The 14,804-nt window shown below is 44.1% G+C and overlaps 1 protein-coding gene across 6 annotated transcripts in view; it reads right to left on the reverse strand.

Moving 5' to 3' along the window:
* The window catches only part of MLC1 (modulator of VRAC current 1), a 44,371-nt gene that overhangs the window by 9,690 nt on the left and 19,877 nt on the right, over window positions 1-14,804 (reverse strand). For all 6 annotated transcript variants that reach the window (XR_009461543.1, XR_009461542.1, XM_059725907.1 and 3 more), the window contains 5 exons: window positions 12,331-12,384; window positions 11,862-11,963; window positions 4,530-4,631; window positions 1,090-1,161; window positions 473-589 (listed from right to left, as the gene is read on the reverse strand). Coding sequence is in view for 4 of the 6 variants with exons in the window: in XM_059725907.1 (XP_059581890.1) it covers window positions 473-589; window positions 1,090-1,161; window positions 4,530-4,631; window positions 11,862-11,963; window positions 12,331-12,384 (447 nt within the window). In the remaining 2 variants the exon portion in view is untranslated. The remainder of the gene's footprint in view (window positions 1-472; window positions 590-1,089; window positions 1,162-4,529; window positions 4,632-11,861; window positions 11,964-12,330; window positions 12,385-14,804) is intronic.

Consider the following 14,804-nt stretch of genomic DNA (forward strand, 5'->3'; position numbering starts at 1 on the left):
GGAACTGGGAGTGGGGCTAGTGATTTCTTCTCCAGTCTGTCCCCTCTCTGGCATGCAGTAGATGGGAATCTTAGCACAGATGTGAATCTCCTGTATTTACCTGAATCCAAGACAAGTTTTTTCCCCATGTAATATGGGGAGAAAGCCCTCATCTTGACTTCAAATACACAGCAGCAGGGGTCAGAATGAAGGTGGCTCCTGTACCTCCATCTCCAGCCCCACCCAGGATTGGGGTCAGGATCCATCAGCAGCAGGCCCCCACTGCCACACAAACAGTCCTGTACCACCACCAGCCTCCAGACCTGTGCTGCCACCTTAATGTGGCCTTACTGCAGTTGCTGCTGGTCCTGTGGATCCATCCAGGGCTCAAGGTGAGTTTAACACACGTGAACAACAAATGAGTGTCAAAAGACCACTGAACTTGGAAAGAAGAAAAAGAGACATTCTGCGTATTTATTTGTAAAGTACTTACAGCCACTAAGATCCAAAAGAAAGTCACTGAAAGAGATGGACCTGATACTAACACATCCATATTCAGAGCAATTATGCCACCAAATACTGCTGAAATTCCAATGATCACCTCAATTACCTGAAACATTGCAGAAGACTCACATTATTACAATGACCTGAAACAATACAGAACACACAAAGTACTACATCTCACTGTTGAGTTTTTCCAGTCATTTCACTTGCATAGGTAGGTCCTGAGTTATGGATGGGAACGGATACATTTTTAGTGTTAAAGGTATTTGAGACCAATCCTGCATATATGAAAGATATGCCAAAACTCCAGTTAGAATACATGGTAGCAGGGGGGCCCAAACTTACTCAATGTATCCAATCTATAATATTTTTTTAATGTCTAGTTCTTTTTCCTTCAGTCATCAATCAGGCTTTTTCCTGCTACTGAGGCTATTTGGAATTAATCTTGCAACATAATAGCATCTCATGTCTGTGTCTACACATCAGAACAAGCCTGGTCCTGAAGCTATTACCCACAGAAAATTCCCACCCGCTCTAAAGGGGTTCAGTAAATGGAAGGCTGAGAAAATAAATCCATTTAGCCAAAGAAAATAAGGCTTTTCTTACTGAATAGGATTTCAAGAGCCGAGTGGGAAAGCTGACATTGCTCAACATGCTGTTATTGTCATATGCAGTATTCTAAACGAAAAAAGCAGAAAAGTAGACAGTTGATTAAGGGCTAAACTCTAGCCTGGTTTTCACAGCATTAACATACTCCCCCACCTATCTTCTGTGTAATCTGCCTCTATCTTGAACAAATATATGGGAAAGAACAATAGCTGCGCATCCTATTCCTTACCCTATCAAAGTGAGCAGAGAGGGGCAGAGGTCATTCATTCACCTCCACAACATACCAGACACAGCGACTGATTAAAAAAGCTAATACATTACTGATCAGGATTAGTGGCAGGCTTCTTCCCTTTTGGGAAAAATGGGGAGCAAGGATGAAATTGTACTTCTCTAAATCAGTTTCTTCCTGACAACATCCCAGATTGACCCAAAGCACAACCTAATCTTATGTGAATATTGTCCAAATAGTGTTAAGTTTTATATGTGGACACTATGGGTAGAATTCTATTTCCCTTGGTGCATCTAAATGGCAGGTTTTTAGCCACAAAAGTGCCAAAAATGCCATTTACATGCAAGCAGGGATTCTATTTCCTTGGCACGCACGCATAAGAAGTGTGCTAGTGTAGACTGACTACATGCAGTAACCTATACCTGCAGTAACATGCACTGGTTGGGCACACAGCATTTAAGGCCTGAAAATGTAGCTGGGAATGCATGACTAATGTTGCTGGACCCTGGAGGAAGAGCCAGATCCTTCCAGACTATAGCCCTGATTGCTAAGGGTGATCACTTAAACAGCCAAAGACCTGGGTTCTAAATCCCTGTCACCTAGAGGGGATTTAAACCTGCATCTTTCTGCCAACACAGTGCTCAAAACACCATATCACAGGTCAAGCATTGTCTAGACTAGTGGTTCTCAACCTTTTTTGTACCAGGACCAATCTGTAAAATTGATGGCCAGTCCCAACCCAGTAAATTGTTAAACTTAGAAAACACCCCTAGGCCCTGCTGGTGCCCCTCACTCCCAACCTGCTGCTTCTTGGCCCCCCTCCCCCTGCAGTGTGTGGGGTAGGGGGTGAATGTGTGGGGCAGAGAAGCCATAGGGAGGTAGGTGCTCCCCCAGATTGTGTACCCACAGCAGGCATGGGGCTGCAGGCTGGCAGGACTGGCATGGGCAGGAGTCACCTCCACAGCCCAGCAAGCCAGCACAGGAGGGCAGAGCAGGGTCACTAGACTTGTTGCCACTGCCAGGATCCTTGTTCCAGCTACCTTGTCAACAGTGTGAAGAGTAACAAACAGAAGGAGAGGGCTCTGCCCTCCCACTACTATCCTCTTGTGTACTGGGCCACAGCTCTACCCCGCTACCATGGCCCAGCCGCCACTGCCACTCCTCTCAGGCCACCCGCACCTTCCACCACCTCACCTCCCCTCTGCAGTAGAGCTGTAGCCTGAGGGAAATAGTGACCGGGCCATGGTGGCAGAGTACAGCTGCAGCCTGGTGCATGAATGATTGGTGGTGGGAAGAGGTGGGGACAGCGCAGCCCTTTCCCAACCATCCATTACTCCTTGCACTGGCAGTGCAGCTGGCACAAGGGTACTGCTGGTGGTGGCAGCAGCAACAAGTCTCATGACCCTGCTCCGCCCTCCCACACTGGGTCCTGCCTGGTAGGCTGCAGAAGCAGTTCCTACCTGTGCTAGTCCATCCAGGCTGCAGCCCCATGCCCACTATGAACACACAAATCTGGGGGGGGGGGGGGAGGAGCTGCTCTCCACACTGCCTGGCTACCACATGCATGTGTACACGCACACACACACACACACACACACACACACACACACACACACACACACGTGGCACCCCCTGTCTGATCGCATTGCTCCCACTCCCCTCCAGCCCCTTGTAGGCTGGAATTCTGCCAGCTTAACAGGGGAAACCTGCAGTTTCCCATGTTTTTCTCCTTTAAAGGAGAAAATCCATGATTGTCCATGTTTTTCTGTGATTGTTTGTGACCCAGTCATATATTCTTGTGACCCAGTTTTGGCTTGTGACCCACGGGTTGAGAAATGCTGCTCTAGACTAGAGCTCTCTGGTGCTCCCAGATAGCCAAGAGAGGAAAACATGGGACCAGTAGGAAGCAAACAAGGTAAAGAGTATGTGGACCAATGAAAGAGAGCCTGGCCTGGAAGGAAGCAGACCCTGGATTCTAGCCTGGACCCTTGCTTCTGATGAGTGAACCTACTGCACTACACTGCAGCCATTCAACCAAGGAGTAGTAAATGTAAGAAACAGTGGTATGGTGGTTAGAGCACTGTGCTGAGAAGTCAGTGGGCGCGTTTACACATGCGCTTTACTGCACAGTAAATTAATTTCCTGCACAGTAAAGCATCACCATCTACATGTGTGAGGCAATGAGGCCAGTGTAGACTAATTTACGAAGTTGTCAGACAGTCCCATGAGACACAAGTGCTATTCAACAGCGAAGTAAATTACTGTGCTTAAAGGCATGTGTAGACGCTGACGTCTGGGTTACTTTACTCCAGCTCAAATTGCTCCAGAGTTTATTCAGTTGCATTAATTGCACGTGTAGACGTGCCCAGAAATATGCAGATTTAAACCCATTCTGGGTTAAGGAGACCTGGAACACAGGCCTCCAGCTTCCTGGGCGAGTGCCCCAACCACCTACCTATTGAAGGAGGTTGTCCTCCCTTCTCATCATTTTCCAGAACCTGCATATATAAGTGTAGGCTGACTTCCATATGCAAGTTCTGCCAGCACATGATAGCCAACTCTTTTGTCACCCCATTCTGAGTTTCTTGTATAGCTGGCATGCCAAGGGTATGCTTATCACTCTGGGAAGAAGCAAGTACTGTTTTGAAACACAGATAGGGTAGGATTTTGAAAAGTGCCTCTGTGATGTGTCAAATCTCATTAGCTTCCTATGTTACTTAAGTGGCTTTGAAAATCTACCATTAGTCCTAAACTCTGCAGCCAGCACTCGTGTGTGCAATTCATTTTACTGGGGAACTCTGCCCAAACAATGAAAGGAAGAACTATCCCTCCTCTACAGGCCTCAAACAGCTGCAAACTTTATTTACATACAGCAGGGACAGAAATGGGAAAAGGACAGACCAGAATATTTGCATATTTGAGGTTTGCCCCAGGCAAGTTATACACTACAAAAAGCAAAGACTATAGCTGCATGGTTTCCAGGTATTCTGATAACTACAATGACAGTAATCACACTTCCTTTAATTTATTGTTCTGACCTAATTTGCATAATGAAATGTGAAATTACTTATTTTGTTATAAAAATAAAAGACACTCACACTTTGTCAATGTATGGGAAAAAGAGGAGATATGACATAATAAGATATGTACTTAGGGAAACAAATTAAAATTAATTAAAAAATACATCATTCTTAAAAGAAAAACCTACTTGTTTCCTCATACAGCAGTCTTCATTAGACCTAGCTGAAATGATCACAGTAGTTGCCATGAAGATTTCCAGTAGAATCAACAGAATCAAATTGAAATTTATCTGCCAACAGAATACCACATGCAACTGGATTAAATAAACAATACCCATGTCTATAAAATTAAAGCAAACTGTTGAAACTGACCTTCCTCGCTGTTTAGACCTAGGCATCTTGTGACCTTTAACACACTGCACAATTACATATGGAGGTAAATAGCAATGAATGTTATTGTGGTAGCAATAATGAGCAATGGTGGGCATTAACGAACACTTTAGGACTCTCCACCTCAAGCTCAGTAACAACCAGTATGCTGTATACATCAGTGCATACTCTCCTACACTTGATGATGAAGAAGTCAACAAGGAACAGTTCTACTGTGCTCTTGAAACAGTCCTGACTGCCATTGCCAAGGAAGACAAGCTCATCCTCATGGGTGACTTCAGTGCAGGAGTTGGGCAACACTCTAAATTCTGGAGTGGCATCATTGGGAAAGAGGGGGTGGGGAAAGTCAACTCCAATGGTATCTGCCTCCTCAGCAAATGTGAAGCACATGACTTGCTCATCATAAATACAATCTTCAGACAGAGTGACAAATATAAGACCACTTGGAAACATCCAGACTCCAAGCACTGGCACCTTCCTAACTATATTATTGTAAGAGCCCATGATCATACTGATGTCCATATCACCCAAGTGCACCCTGAGGTGCAAATGACTGCTGGATGGACCACCATTTAGTCAGATCAATCATAGACATGTAGCTTGCACAACAACCCTGTAAATAACCAAAAGAAATGTGGAAGAGATTTAACATCAAAGCACTCCAAGACAAGTTAGATGCGAGGCTCTTCAGCAACGCTTTACTGAGAAGTTCTCTGACCTACCTGACAACATTAAGGACATCTAGGCACACTGGGAAGAGCTTAAGAACATTATTCACAAGGCATGCGCTGAATCACTAGGATACTCTACTTACCGCCAAGATTGGTTCAACGAGAACAATGAGGAAATCCCAGCATTTATATATCAAAAGAGAGCTGCGTTCTGCAGTTGGCAAAATGAACCCTCCAAAAACGAGAGGCTTACCACCTGCTCAAAGCTGAAGTTCAAAGGAGGCTACAGGGCATCAAGAACCAGTGGTGACAAGCAAAGGCCATGAAGATCCAGAGTTTCATTGACCAACATGATGTGAGAAGCTTCTTTCAAGCAATAAAAGCCATCCATGGGCCATGTTCCAAAGGCCCAACTCACTTGCAATCCCAGCACAGCTCCACCCTTCTCATGGACAATGTATCCATCAAGCAATGGCTGTAAGGATCATTTCAAGACTCCACTCAACCATGAATTTGAGGTCTCAGCTGCCACCATTGAGTCCATCCCTCAACACCCAGTAACAGAACCTCTTGCTAATCCCCCATCCTTCAGGGAAGTCTGGCAAGCCATCACTCAGACCAAGAACAATAAGGCACCATGACCAGATGGCATTCCTGCAGAGGTCTTCAAAGCTGGTGGACCAGCACTAGTACAAAAACTTCACCAACTTTCATCAAAATATGGGTTAATGAGGAAGCTCCACCTGACTTAAAGAATGGCAGCAGTGTGACCATCTTCAAGAAAGGGCACAAGTGAGTGTGTAGGAACTACCAAGGCATTGCCCTCCTCTCCATTGCCACGAAGATTCTTACTCACATCCTTCTTAATCACCTCCTCCCTCTTGCTGAAGATTGTCCTTCCAGAATCCCACTGTGGCTTTAGACCATTTCAGGGTACCACCAACATTTTTGTTTTTGTTGCATGACAGATGCAGGACAAATGTAGAGAGCAACACCAGGACCCGTTTATGGCTTTCATTGACCTAATCAAGGCCTTTGACTCCATCAGTCGTGAAGCCTTATGGAAGGTGCTGACAACAATTTGGTTGTCCACTGAAGTTCAGTGTCCTCAGGCTACTCCATGTCAGGATGATCACCACAGTCCTTTGCAATGGATCAAAGACAGACCCCTTTACCATCCCTACTGGTGTCAAGCAGGACTGTTTCATTGCCTCAACCTTTTTTTCTGTCTATCTTGCTGTGATTTTGATTCTCATCCATGACCACCTTCCTCCCAGAATTGAGACTGAATATTGAATGGACAGTCAGCTTTTCAACCTGTGGTGCCTTCACAGCAAAATGAAACTTACCAAGACTGGCATCACCAACTTTTAGTATACTGACAACTGTGTTATCCTTGGACACACTAAGACCAATCTGCAGTCCACCCTTGACCTTTTCTCAGGTGCCTATCATAGCCTAGGACTCTCCCTTAACTTTGGGAAGACCAAGCTGCTCCATAAGCCTGCCCCAGCACAAGCTGCCCCTCCCTCTCCCAACAAGTTACTATTGGTGGAGAAACCCTGGAAAATGTTGAGCATTCCCCATACGTTGGCAGTCACCTCTCCCAGTCAGTCAGTCTTGATGCAGAAATCGAACATAGGATTCTCTGTCCCAGCGTATCCTTCAGAAAGCTGTTTTACCATGTCTTTACTGACAAGGATCTGCAGATGGAAACTAAGATCCTGGTCTACAGTTCAGTGGTTATCCCCACTCTCCTCTGTGGATGCCATATCATAGGCATCTTAAGCGCCTAGAATGGTTTCATCAGCATTGACTCAGGAAGATCCTTCACATTAGATGGAAAGACCACTGCACCAATGCTAGCATCCTCACTGCAGCTAACATAACCAACACTGAGGCAAAGATCATGAAACATCAACTCCGCTGGGTTGGCTGCTGTGTGCAGATGGCTGATGCTCATCTCCTGAAGCAAGTACTCTTCTCTCAATTTAGTCATGGTAAGAGGACCCACAGAGGACAAAGGAAGTGCTACAAGGACACCCTGAAAACATACCTTAAGAAGGGTAGGATCAACCCTACAAATTGGGAAGTGCTGTCTGATAACAAGTCTCAAAGGAGCTGCACCATACATCAAGCCATAGTTCACTTCGAAGAGAACTATCTTGCTCAGGAAGCCGAGAAATGACAGAGGAGGAAGAAAAGTGCACAACATCCTGACCAACAGTTGTGTCCCCCCCGCCCCCAAGGCAGCACTTGTCATTTTTGTGGAAAAGCTTGCAGAGCACAGATTGGATTCCTCAGCCACCTTAAAACTCACCAGTAAACCCTCCCTCCCCCCACCTCCCCGACCCTGGGCAGATAACATCCTCGTATCAAGGGATAGCAGATAATGATGGTAGCTTCTAAGAAAAAGGGCAGCAGAATGAACAGCAGAACAACAAAAATACTGTTTGAATATGTATGAACTTCTCCACATTTTAAACAAAAGAAAATATGTTTTTCTCTCTGCATATTAGGTAAGAATACTGTAAAAAAAATAGAGCTATTTTTAAACTGAAAATTCTGGGAAAAAATCCTCCTCAGGGCCAAGTACAGAGATTACACTTTCATTGGTATACGTAATCAAAAACTAGTTTATAACTGTGAAGAGAAAAGCCTTGGGGCCAGAAGAAACTCCAGGAAAGGGAATAATTCCCCTATACTCACCTTAAGTAAAGGAAGGATTGCCGCTGAAGCATGGAGCCCCACACCATGGTTCCAGCTCCCTTAGGATTGGTGGCTGAGGAACACAGAATAATTCTGGCCCTGGAGAGGGACAGTCTGGAGACACCTCAGCATCCTGGGAGCAGAGATGCTGTGAGACTCTCCTGCCAGCACCTGCTTGCAGCTGTGGAAGCACAGAGAATCCTGGCAAGTAGCCCAGGTTGTCAGGAGGCCACTGACCAGGGAAGTGCCACTGTGGAAACAGTGGAGCTGCTCGCTCAGCTGAAGTCAGCTGAAGCCACTGCCAAGTAGGTGCTGGAGGGGCATAGGGGGGGATCCAGAGAACTGATCTCTGGAAAAGTGGAGGGCGGGCCTTGGAGTTCGTCCAAGGACTGGGCATTTTTTTCTATTTGTTTGTTTACAATTTAATTTGACTCACTGACTTTGGGCTGGGACACTAGGGCCACATGCTGCCCCCAACAAAATTCCTTTCACCAAAACCACTCCTTGGCCCTGGTCTCAGGATGGTGAAATACAGATTGGTAGCAGGGGAAGAGGAACTCTCTGGAGGAGGGTCTTTCCCTCTTCTCCCTTCTGTGGCTGTAAACTGTTCATCAGCTGGGAACTGCTGAGGAGCACATAAAGCAGAGGAAGTTACCCTTCTCACACTCCCCTCAATTTGATTACCAAGGCATCAACTCAGAGGGTTTAACCCAGTCCTTGGCTAGTGGGAAGTGTACTCCAGCCACTGTGACCTGGCTCAGTGTGCTTGCAGTCTGGTGCACATGTAAACCGTGTGCCTGGGAGCTTCCCAGGGGCAGTGAACTGCAGAGCAGTAAGCAGAGTAGGCCTACTTGAGTAAATGCTGCAGTTTATTGCTGCACATTAATGGCTTGTATAGATGTGCCCACTGGTATCTTAAAAAATTATTAACACAGACTTGCTTCGGAGGGGCTGGCTGGAGCATGAGGGTGTTTCAGCAGAGGGCTAGCCAAAAGGCAGCCCCCACACTGAAGCACCTGTGTGTCCTGGCCAGGTGGCTCAGTGTGTACACATGCGCTACTGTGTACAAAAAACTCATAAGTACAAGTCTCACCCTGCTTCAGAGTTCATTTGTTTAGTTCATCCCAATAGGGGCACATGTGTAGACACTGAGACTTTTACTGCGCAGTTAATTAGTTAACTGTGTAGTAAACATGACAGTAATACTGAATAACTTCTGAAAAATACCAAACCTTCCTTGGAACATTTTGCTTAACATCAAAAATTGCTCCAAGTTAGAAAGAGATTTACATTTTTAGTTCTATAATCCCCTAATGAATGTCATACTAATGACTATTATTTTCCAGTGAAATCTGCATTAAACATATAATGAATCATAAAAGTATTTTTTTCTATTTATTAAACATAAGAAGAATGCAAGAAGCCTTTTCTCCCATATACTACAGACTCTTTGTACATTACTAAAGGTAATATAATTGGCTTTGGGACAACCTCAACAAATTGGAGGATTGGACCAAAAGAAATCTCATGAAGTTCAATAAGGAAAAGTGCAAAGTCTTGCACATAGCACTGAACAATCCTAGGCATTAGTACAGGCTAAGCAGCAGCTCTGCAAAAAAGGACCCGGGGGTTACAGTGGGCAGTAAGCTGAATGAGCCAGCAGTGTGTCCTTGTTGCAAAGAAGGCTAATGGCATACTGGGCTGCATTGGTAGGAGTGTTGCCAGCAGATCAAGGGAAGTGATTCTTCCCCTCTATTCAGCACTGGTGAAGCCACATCTCAAGGAATGTGTCCAGTTTTGGGCCCCCACTACAGAAAGGTTGTGTACAAATTAGAGAGAATCCAGCTGAGGATAATGAAAATGGTTAGAGGGCTGGGGATCATGACTTCTGAGGACAGACTGAGGGAAATGGGCTGAAGAGACTGGGAGGGGATTTAATAGCAGCCTTCAACTACCTGAAGGGTGGTTCCAAAGAGGATGGAGCTAGACTATTCTCAGTGGTGGCATAGAACAAGGGGCAATGGGCTCAAGTTGCAGTAAGGGAAGTTTAAGTTAGATATTAGGAAGAACTTTGGCACTAGGAGGGTACTAAAGCACTGGAATGGGTTACCCAGAGAGATTGTGGAATCTCTTTCCTTGGAGGTTTTTGAGACCTGGCTAGACAAAGCCTTGGCTGGGATGATCTAGTCAGGGATGGTCCTGCTTTGAGCAGGGGACTGGACTAGATGACCTCCCGAGGTCCCTTCCAATCCTTATTTTCTATAATTGTATCCAGTATTAGGTGATCCTTAATGGCGCAGAGGAGCATGAACTAACCTGGCCTACAGTCAAATCCACAATCAAAAAAGCACCAAAATGTCTTAAAGTCAATTTTTAGCATATTCCCAATGAGATGCATTCTACACTAAAGTCCTGAAGCTGAGGATCTTTGATGAAGAATTATAGAAAATATGTCTGCATTTAGATCTACTGGAAAAATATGAAAAAGCAATCAATGTGTCTTATGATTGTTATATTAGACTGCAGAAACTGGAAAAATGAAATTAAATCAGTTTGGGTAAAAATATAACTCTCCCTAATTTTTTTTGTTTTGAAATTTATAACCATAACAAATCAACAATTTTTTTTTTTGCTATACTTTGCATCAAAGCCACCAAAATGAAAAAGTGTTTTCAGTACCATTCACAGGATGCAATATTATGGTAATTCAGAATATTACACAACTTGAAACCTAGACCTAAGGCTAAAATTTTCAGACTTATGCACTAAAATTACATAACATTCAGGGTTGCCAACTAGCTTTAAATTTATGGACAGTCAGTAAAAAGGCAACCTAATATTCCCTGTCCATAAAAGTAATCAAGACCATCTGTAATACCTAAGAAACCCTAAGTTAATTTCAAGATCCATCAACTGAATGAAGCTACATTTAAGTGTCAATGCTGGACAGAGAGAGAGAGGATCAGCATCACCTGATATCTAAGCAGGAGTGCTTGAGCAAGGAGCTGAACTAGCTGACCTCCTGAGGTCCTGTCCAGCTCTACTTTTGTATGATCCTAAAAGCAATCAGAAAAACACTACACAAGGGTTAATTCAGCTTAGAGTTAGAGAAACTTCCATCAAGGTATAGTCATACAGGAAGGTCAAATTCATTAGTCTGGATTCCTGGATAACTACTGAAGGCATGAAACCATATGCATATATGTTTCCCCTCAATTTAGATGTACAACTTCACTCACATAAGTTTTTTTGATAATCTTCAATAACAGGACCATCTTTCCTCTCTGAACAGGATCTTATTTTTCCCCAAAGACAAGATCTACCAGCACAACATTTTTTTTAGAATAGATACTCCCTTCCCTCCCCCAAGAACCTCACCTACATAGATGAATGCTGTGGGGTGTAGGGCCAACATAGTGGCTTCTACATCCTCTTCCTGCCCAATATCCCAGCAACCACCATAGGGACTGCAGCAATTCTTCTGCATTATATGATTTCTGGGTGCCAGTCATTCACTGACCCAAATTTTCCTATCTGGTTTGGCTCAGAAAATGACAATTTCTGCTAGATAATATATTCTGATAAATTCCATCATATGTAGATATATGGGACTAAATTAATCAATGTTGTAGTACTGCTGTCTGCTATGCAGTTACATTTGGGATGAATTTGGTAAATGCTGTTTTATGTAAAGATGATATAACAGAAAAGGAGATGTGGAATTAGCTGAAAATTATTTTCTTAACTTACATTTATTGCTGATGGATTGAGGACAAGTTTGCATCCAAACCAAATGAGACACGTTGTTGTAACAGCAAATGTAGAGACAAACATAATCTGAAAATTGGATATCTGCAAAACAGTTACAAAAAAAAAAGAATACAGTAAAAGGGAAACAACAGTAGTGTAACTTGTGGGGGAGAGGAACAAACAAGATCCAAGCCCCAGTCAGCAACTTAGTGTTGGGGTGAATACCAGAAAATCCATGTCCTAGCATTAGCAGCTGGCTGCACAGACACCATGCTGCTGCTGAACCAGTTAAAGACGCCTTTTCTCCACCTCCCCATTCCCAGCTCTTGGCACCTCCTTTCCCTTCTGGTGTCTAGTAGCACCTAGGCCACCCCTGACATCCTCCCACTTTCCAGTAGGGTTTGCCCAGGATGAAAACCCTGCTAGTTATGCCTCTGGGTAACAATCAATAAAAGTTTAAAGCACTTACCACGTGAACTTTGTTTCTTGCTATAGCAAAACTCGCAACTGCTGAAGGAATACACTAGAAAAAATACCCAAAAGGATTAATAGACTATTCTAAAAACAAAGCACAATTTTATGTTTTCTAATTATGCTGTTACTTATTGTGATATACATTGTGACAGTTTATCATAATCCATGATGCACTAGGGAGTGTGCCAAAAATGGAAAAATAAAAATATATTGTTATAATATTAAGAGTCAAGCAAACAGAAACAATTTTAGAAGTTCTGAGAAAAAGCTGTCACCTTTTTCCTTAGCTCTCCCATCATCAGTTGTATTTGAGTATTCTAGGGAGGTTTAAAGTAGCCTTTCAGGGTATTAATATGTGCCTAGCTATTACAACACAATGTGATGAGTCAGCTACGCCCAACAGCCTTTCATGAGGCATTTCATGCCTTTGTTGGAGTAAATTAACTCCAGCAGGCTTGAAATCCTAAAGCAGGCAAAAAAAAAACCCCGGGGCCTTGGCATTCTTTTTAAAGGGACAATGGCATAGTTGTTAAGACTAAACATTGACCAGCCTTGACAATGGTCCAGTTTTGAAGGACTTTGTAAAACTAATTTTTGCGATCAAATTATGTCTTCAAAACTGTGTCTGTGATCTCCTTTGACTGCACTAGAATTTGTGTTCCCATACAAGGGGCCAGATTATCATCTGTAGCAAACTGTACTGTAAAAAATACTTTCTGCAAAAGAAAATACTTTCCTGAAGCAACCATTCTATCTTAAAATTCTCTGCCATTATCAAGTACATCACATACATCAGTAACAATTATGTTAATCTAATATTGGAACATATTTATAAGAAAAAATAAAAACCTAATAACTTAAAGTTATAGAAAATAGTTTTTATGCTAAACAAATCCCATATCATGTTATGCTTCCCTCATTTTCTTCTGTAACCTCAGGACACTCTGAGTGAATCCCAGTCCCACTGAAAGAGTTTTGCCATTGACTTCAATGGTGACAGGATTTTAGTCTTCAAGTAGACGAGTACCACTTCTGACAGTTTAAAAATAAGAACCATGATAACAAGTGGGTAGTATTTACATCTAGTATACACAAGAGTAAGTTAGGAGTTGAGGAGATACTATTTTTAATATTAAAAAAGCAAACATTTTCCAAAAGAAGAAAAATGATTAAATAAAAGCAACACCCTCCCAAGATGTTAACAGAAGCCTAATCCATCTTCCAATGAGTTAAGGGGAGTTTTACCACTGATTTCAATGGCAGCTGGATTATTCCCATAATTGAGAACATAGATTTCATAGATTTGTAGGGCCAGAAGGAACCTCAGTAGATCGTTAAGTCTGACCCCTGCCCTGGGCAGGAAAGAGCGCTGGGGTCAGACGACCCCAGCTAGGTGCTTGTTTAGTCTCCTCTAAGAGACTGCCAAGGTAGGGGAGAGCACCACCTCCCTTGGAAGCCCATTCCAGATTTTGGCAACCCTCGCTGTAAAGAAATTTTTCTTAATATCTAATCTAAATCTGCTGTCAGTTTATGGCCATTGTTCCTAGTAACCCCAAGGGGTACCCTGGTAAACAGCGTATTCCTTATTCCTTGCTGCCCCCTCAATGAATTTGTAGATGGCTACAAGATCCTCTCTCAGCCTTTTGCAGAGGCTGAAGAGATTCAGATCCCTCAATCACTCCTCATAGGATTTTACCTGCAGGCCCTTAACCATATGAGTAGCCCTCCTCTGGACCCTCTCAAGGTTATCCACATCCCTCTTGAAGTGCAATGGCCAGAACTGGACGCAGTACTCCAGCTGCGGTCTTACCAATGCCACACAGAGGGGAAGTATCACCTCCTTAAACCTGTTCATGATTGTAACAGGGGCTCAGGCAGGAGCCCTGTTACTAAAACAGGATTGGGCATGACTGACCCGACGATGCACCCTGCCAGATGGAGGGAATTGCACACCCAGGGCAGAGCCGGATGATTAGCCTGCTATGACAGGTATAAATCTGGTGGCGGGGCATATACTTTTTGCCTTTGGGCATGAGAAGACAGCAATGGGTGTTCAGAGCCCCAGATGGTGAAGACGACAAGAAACCCACCTGGCAACTGGGAAAAGATGCCGAGACTGCAGGACCCAAGACAAGGAGAGTCCGTTCTCAAGGCAAACTATGCACCACGTGATTCCGGCAGCTCCAGTGAGTGTGGTGGGAACCGAAGCTCGGCAGAGCCAGGCGGCAGGGGAACCCTGAGTGAAAGAGACACCCCAGGACGATGGGCAGGCAGGAGAATCCCAGCCAGATCAGATCCCAATCCTAGAGTGGCAACGCCACTGGAAGCAACGACCTGGGAAGCAGGGAAGCAGCTGGGACCGATCCCGGTACGAGACAGACACGAGAGACGTAGGGAGCGCGCCTCGCTAACAAGATAAATAGCGCTCAGAACACTGAGCGCTACATTGTAGCTAGGTGACCTGCTTGA

Source organism: Alligator mississippiensis, chromosome 4, assembly GCF_030867095.1.
Source record: "Alligator mississippiensis isolate rAllMis1 chromosome 4, rAllMis1, whole genome shotgun sequence".
Classification (NCBI taxonomy): Eukaryota; Metazoa; Chordata; order Crocodylia; family Alligatoridae; genus Alligator; species Alligator mississippiensis.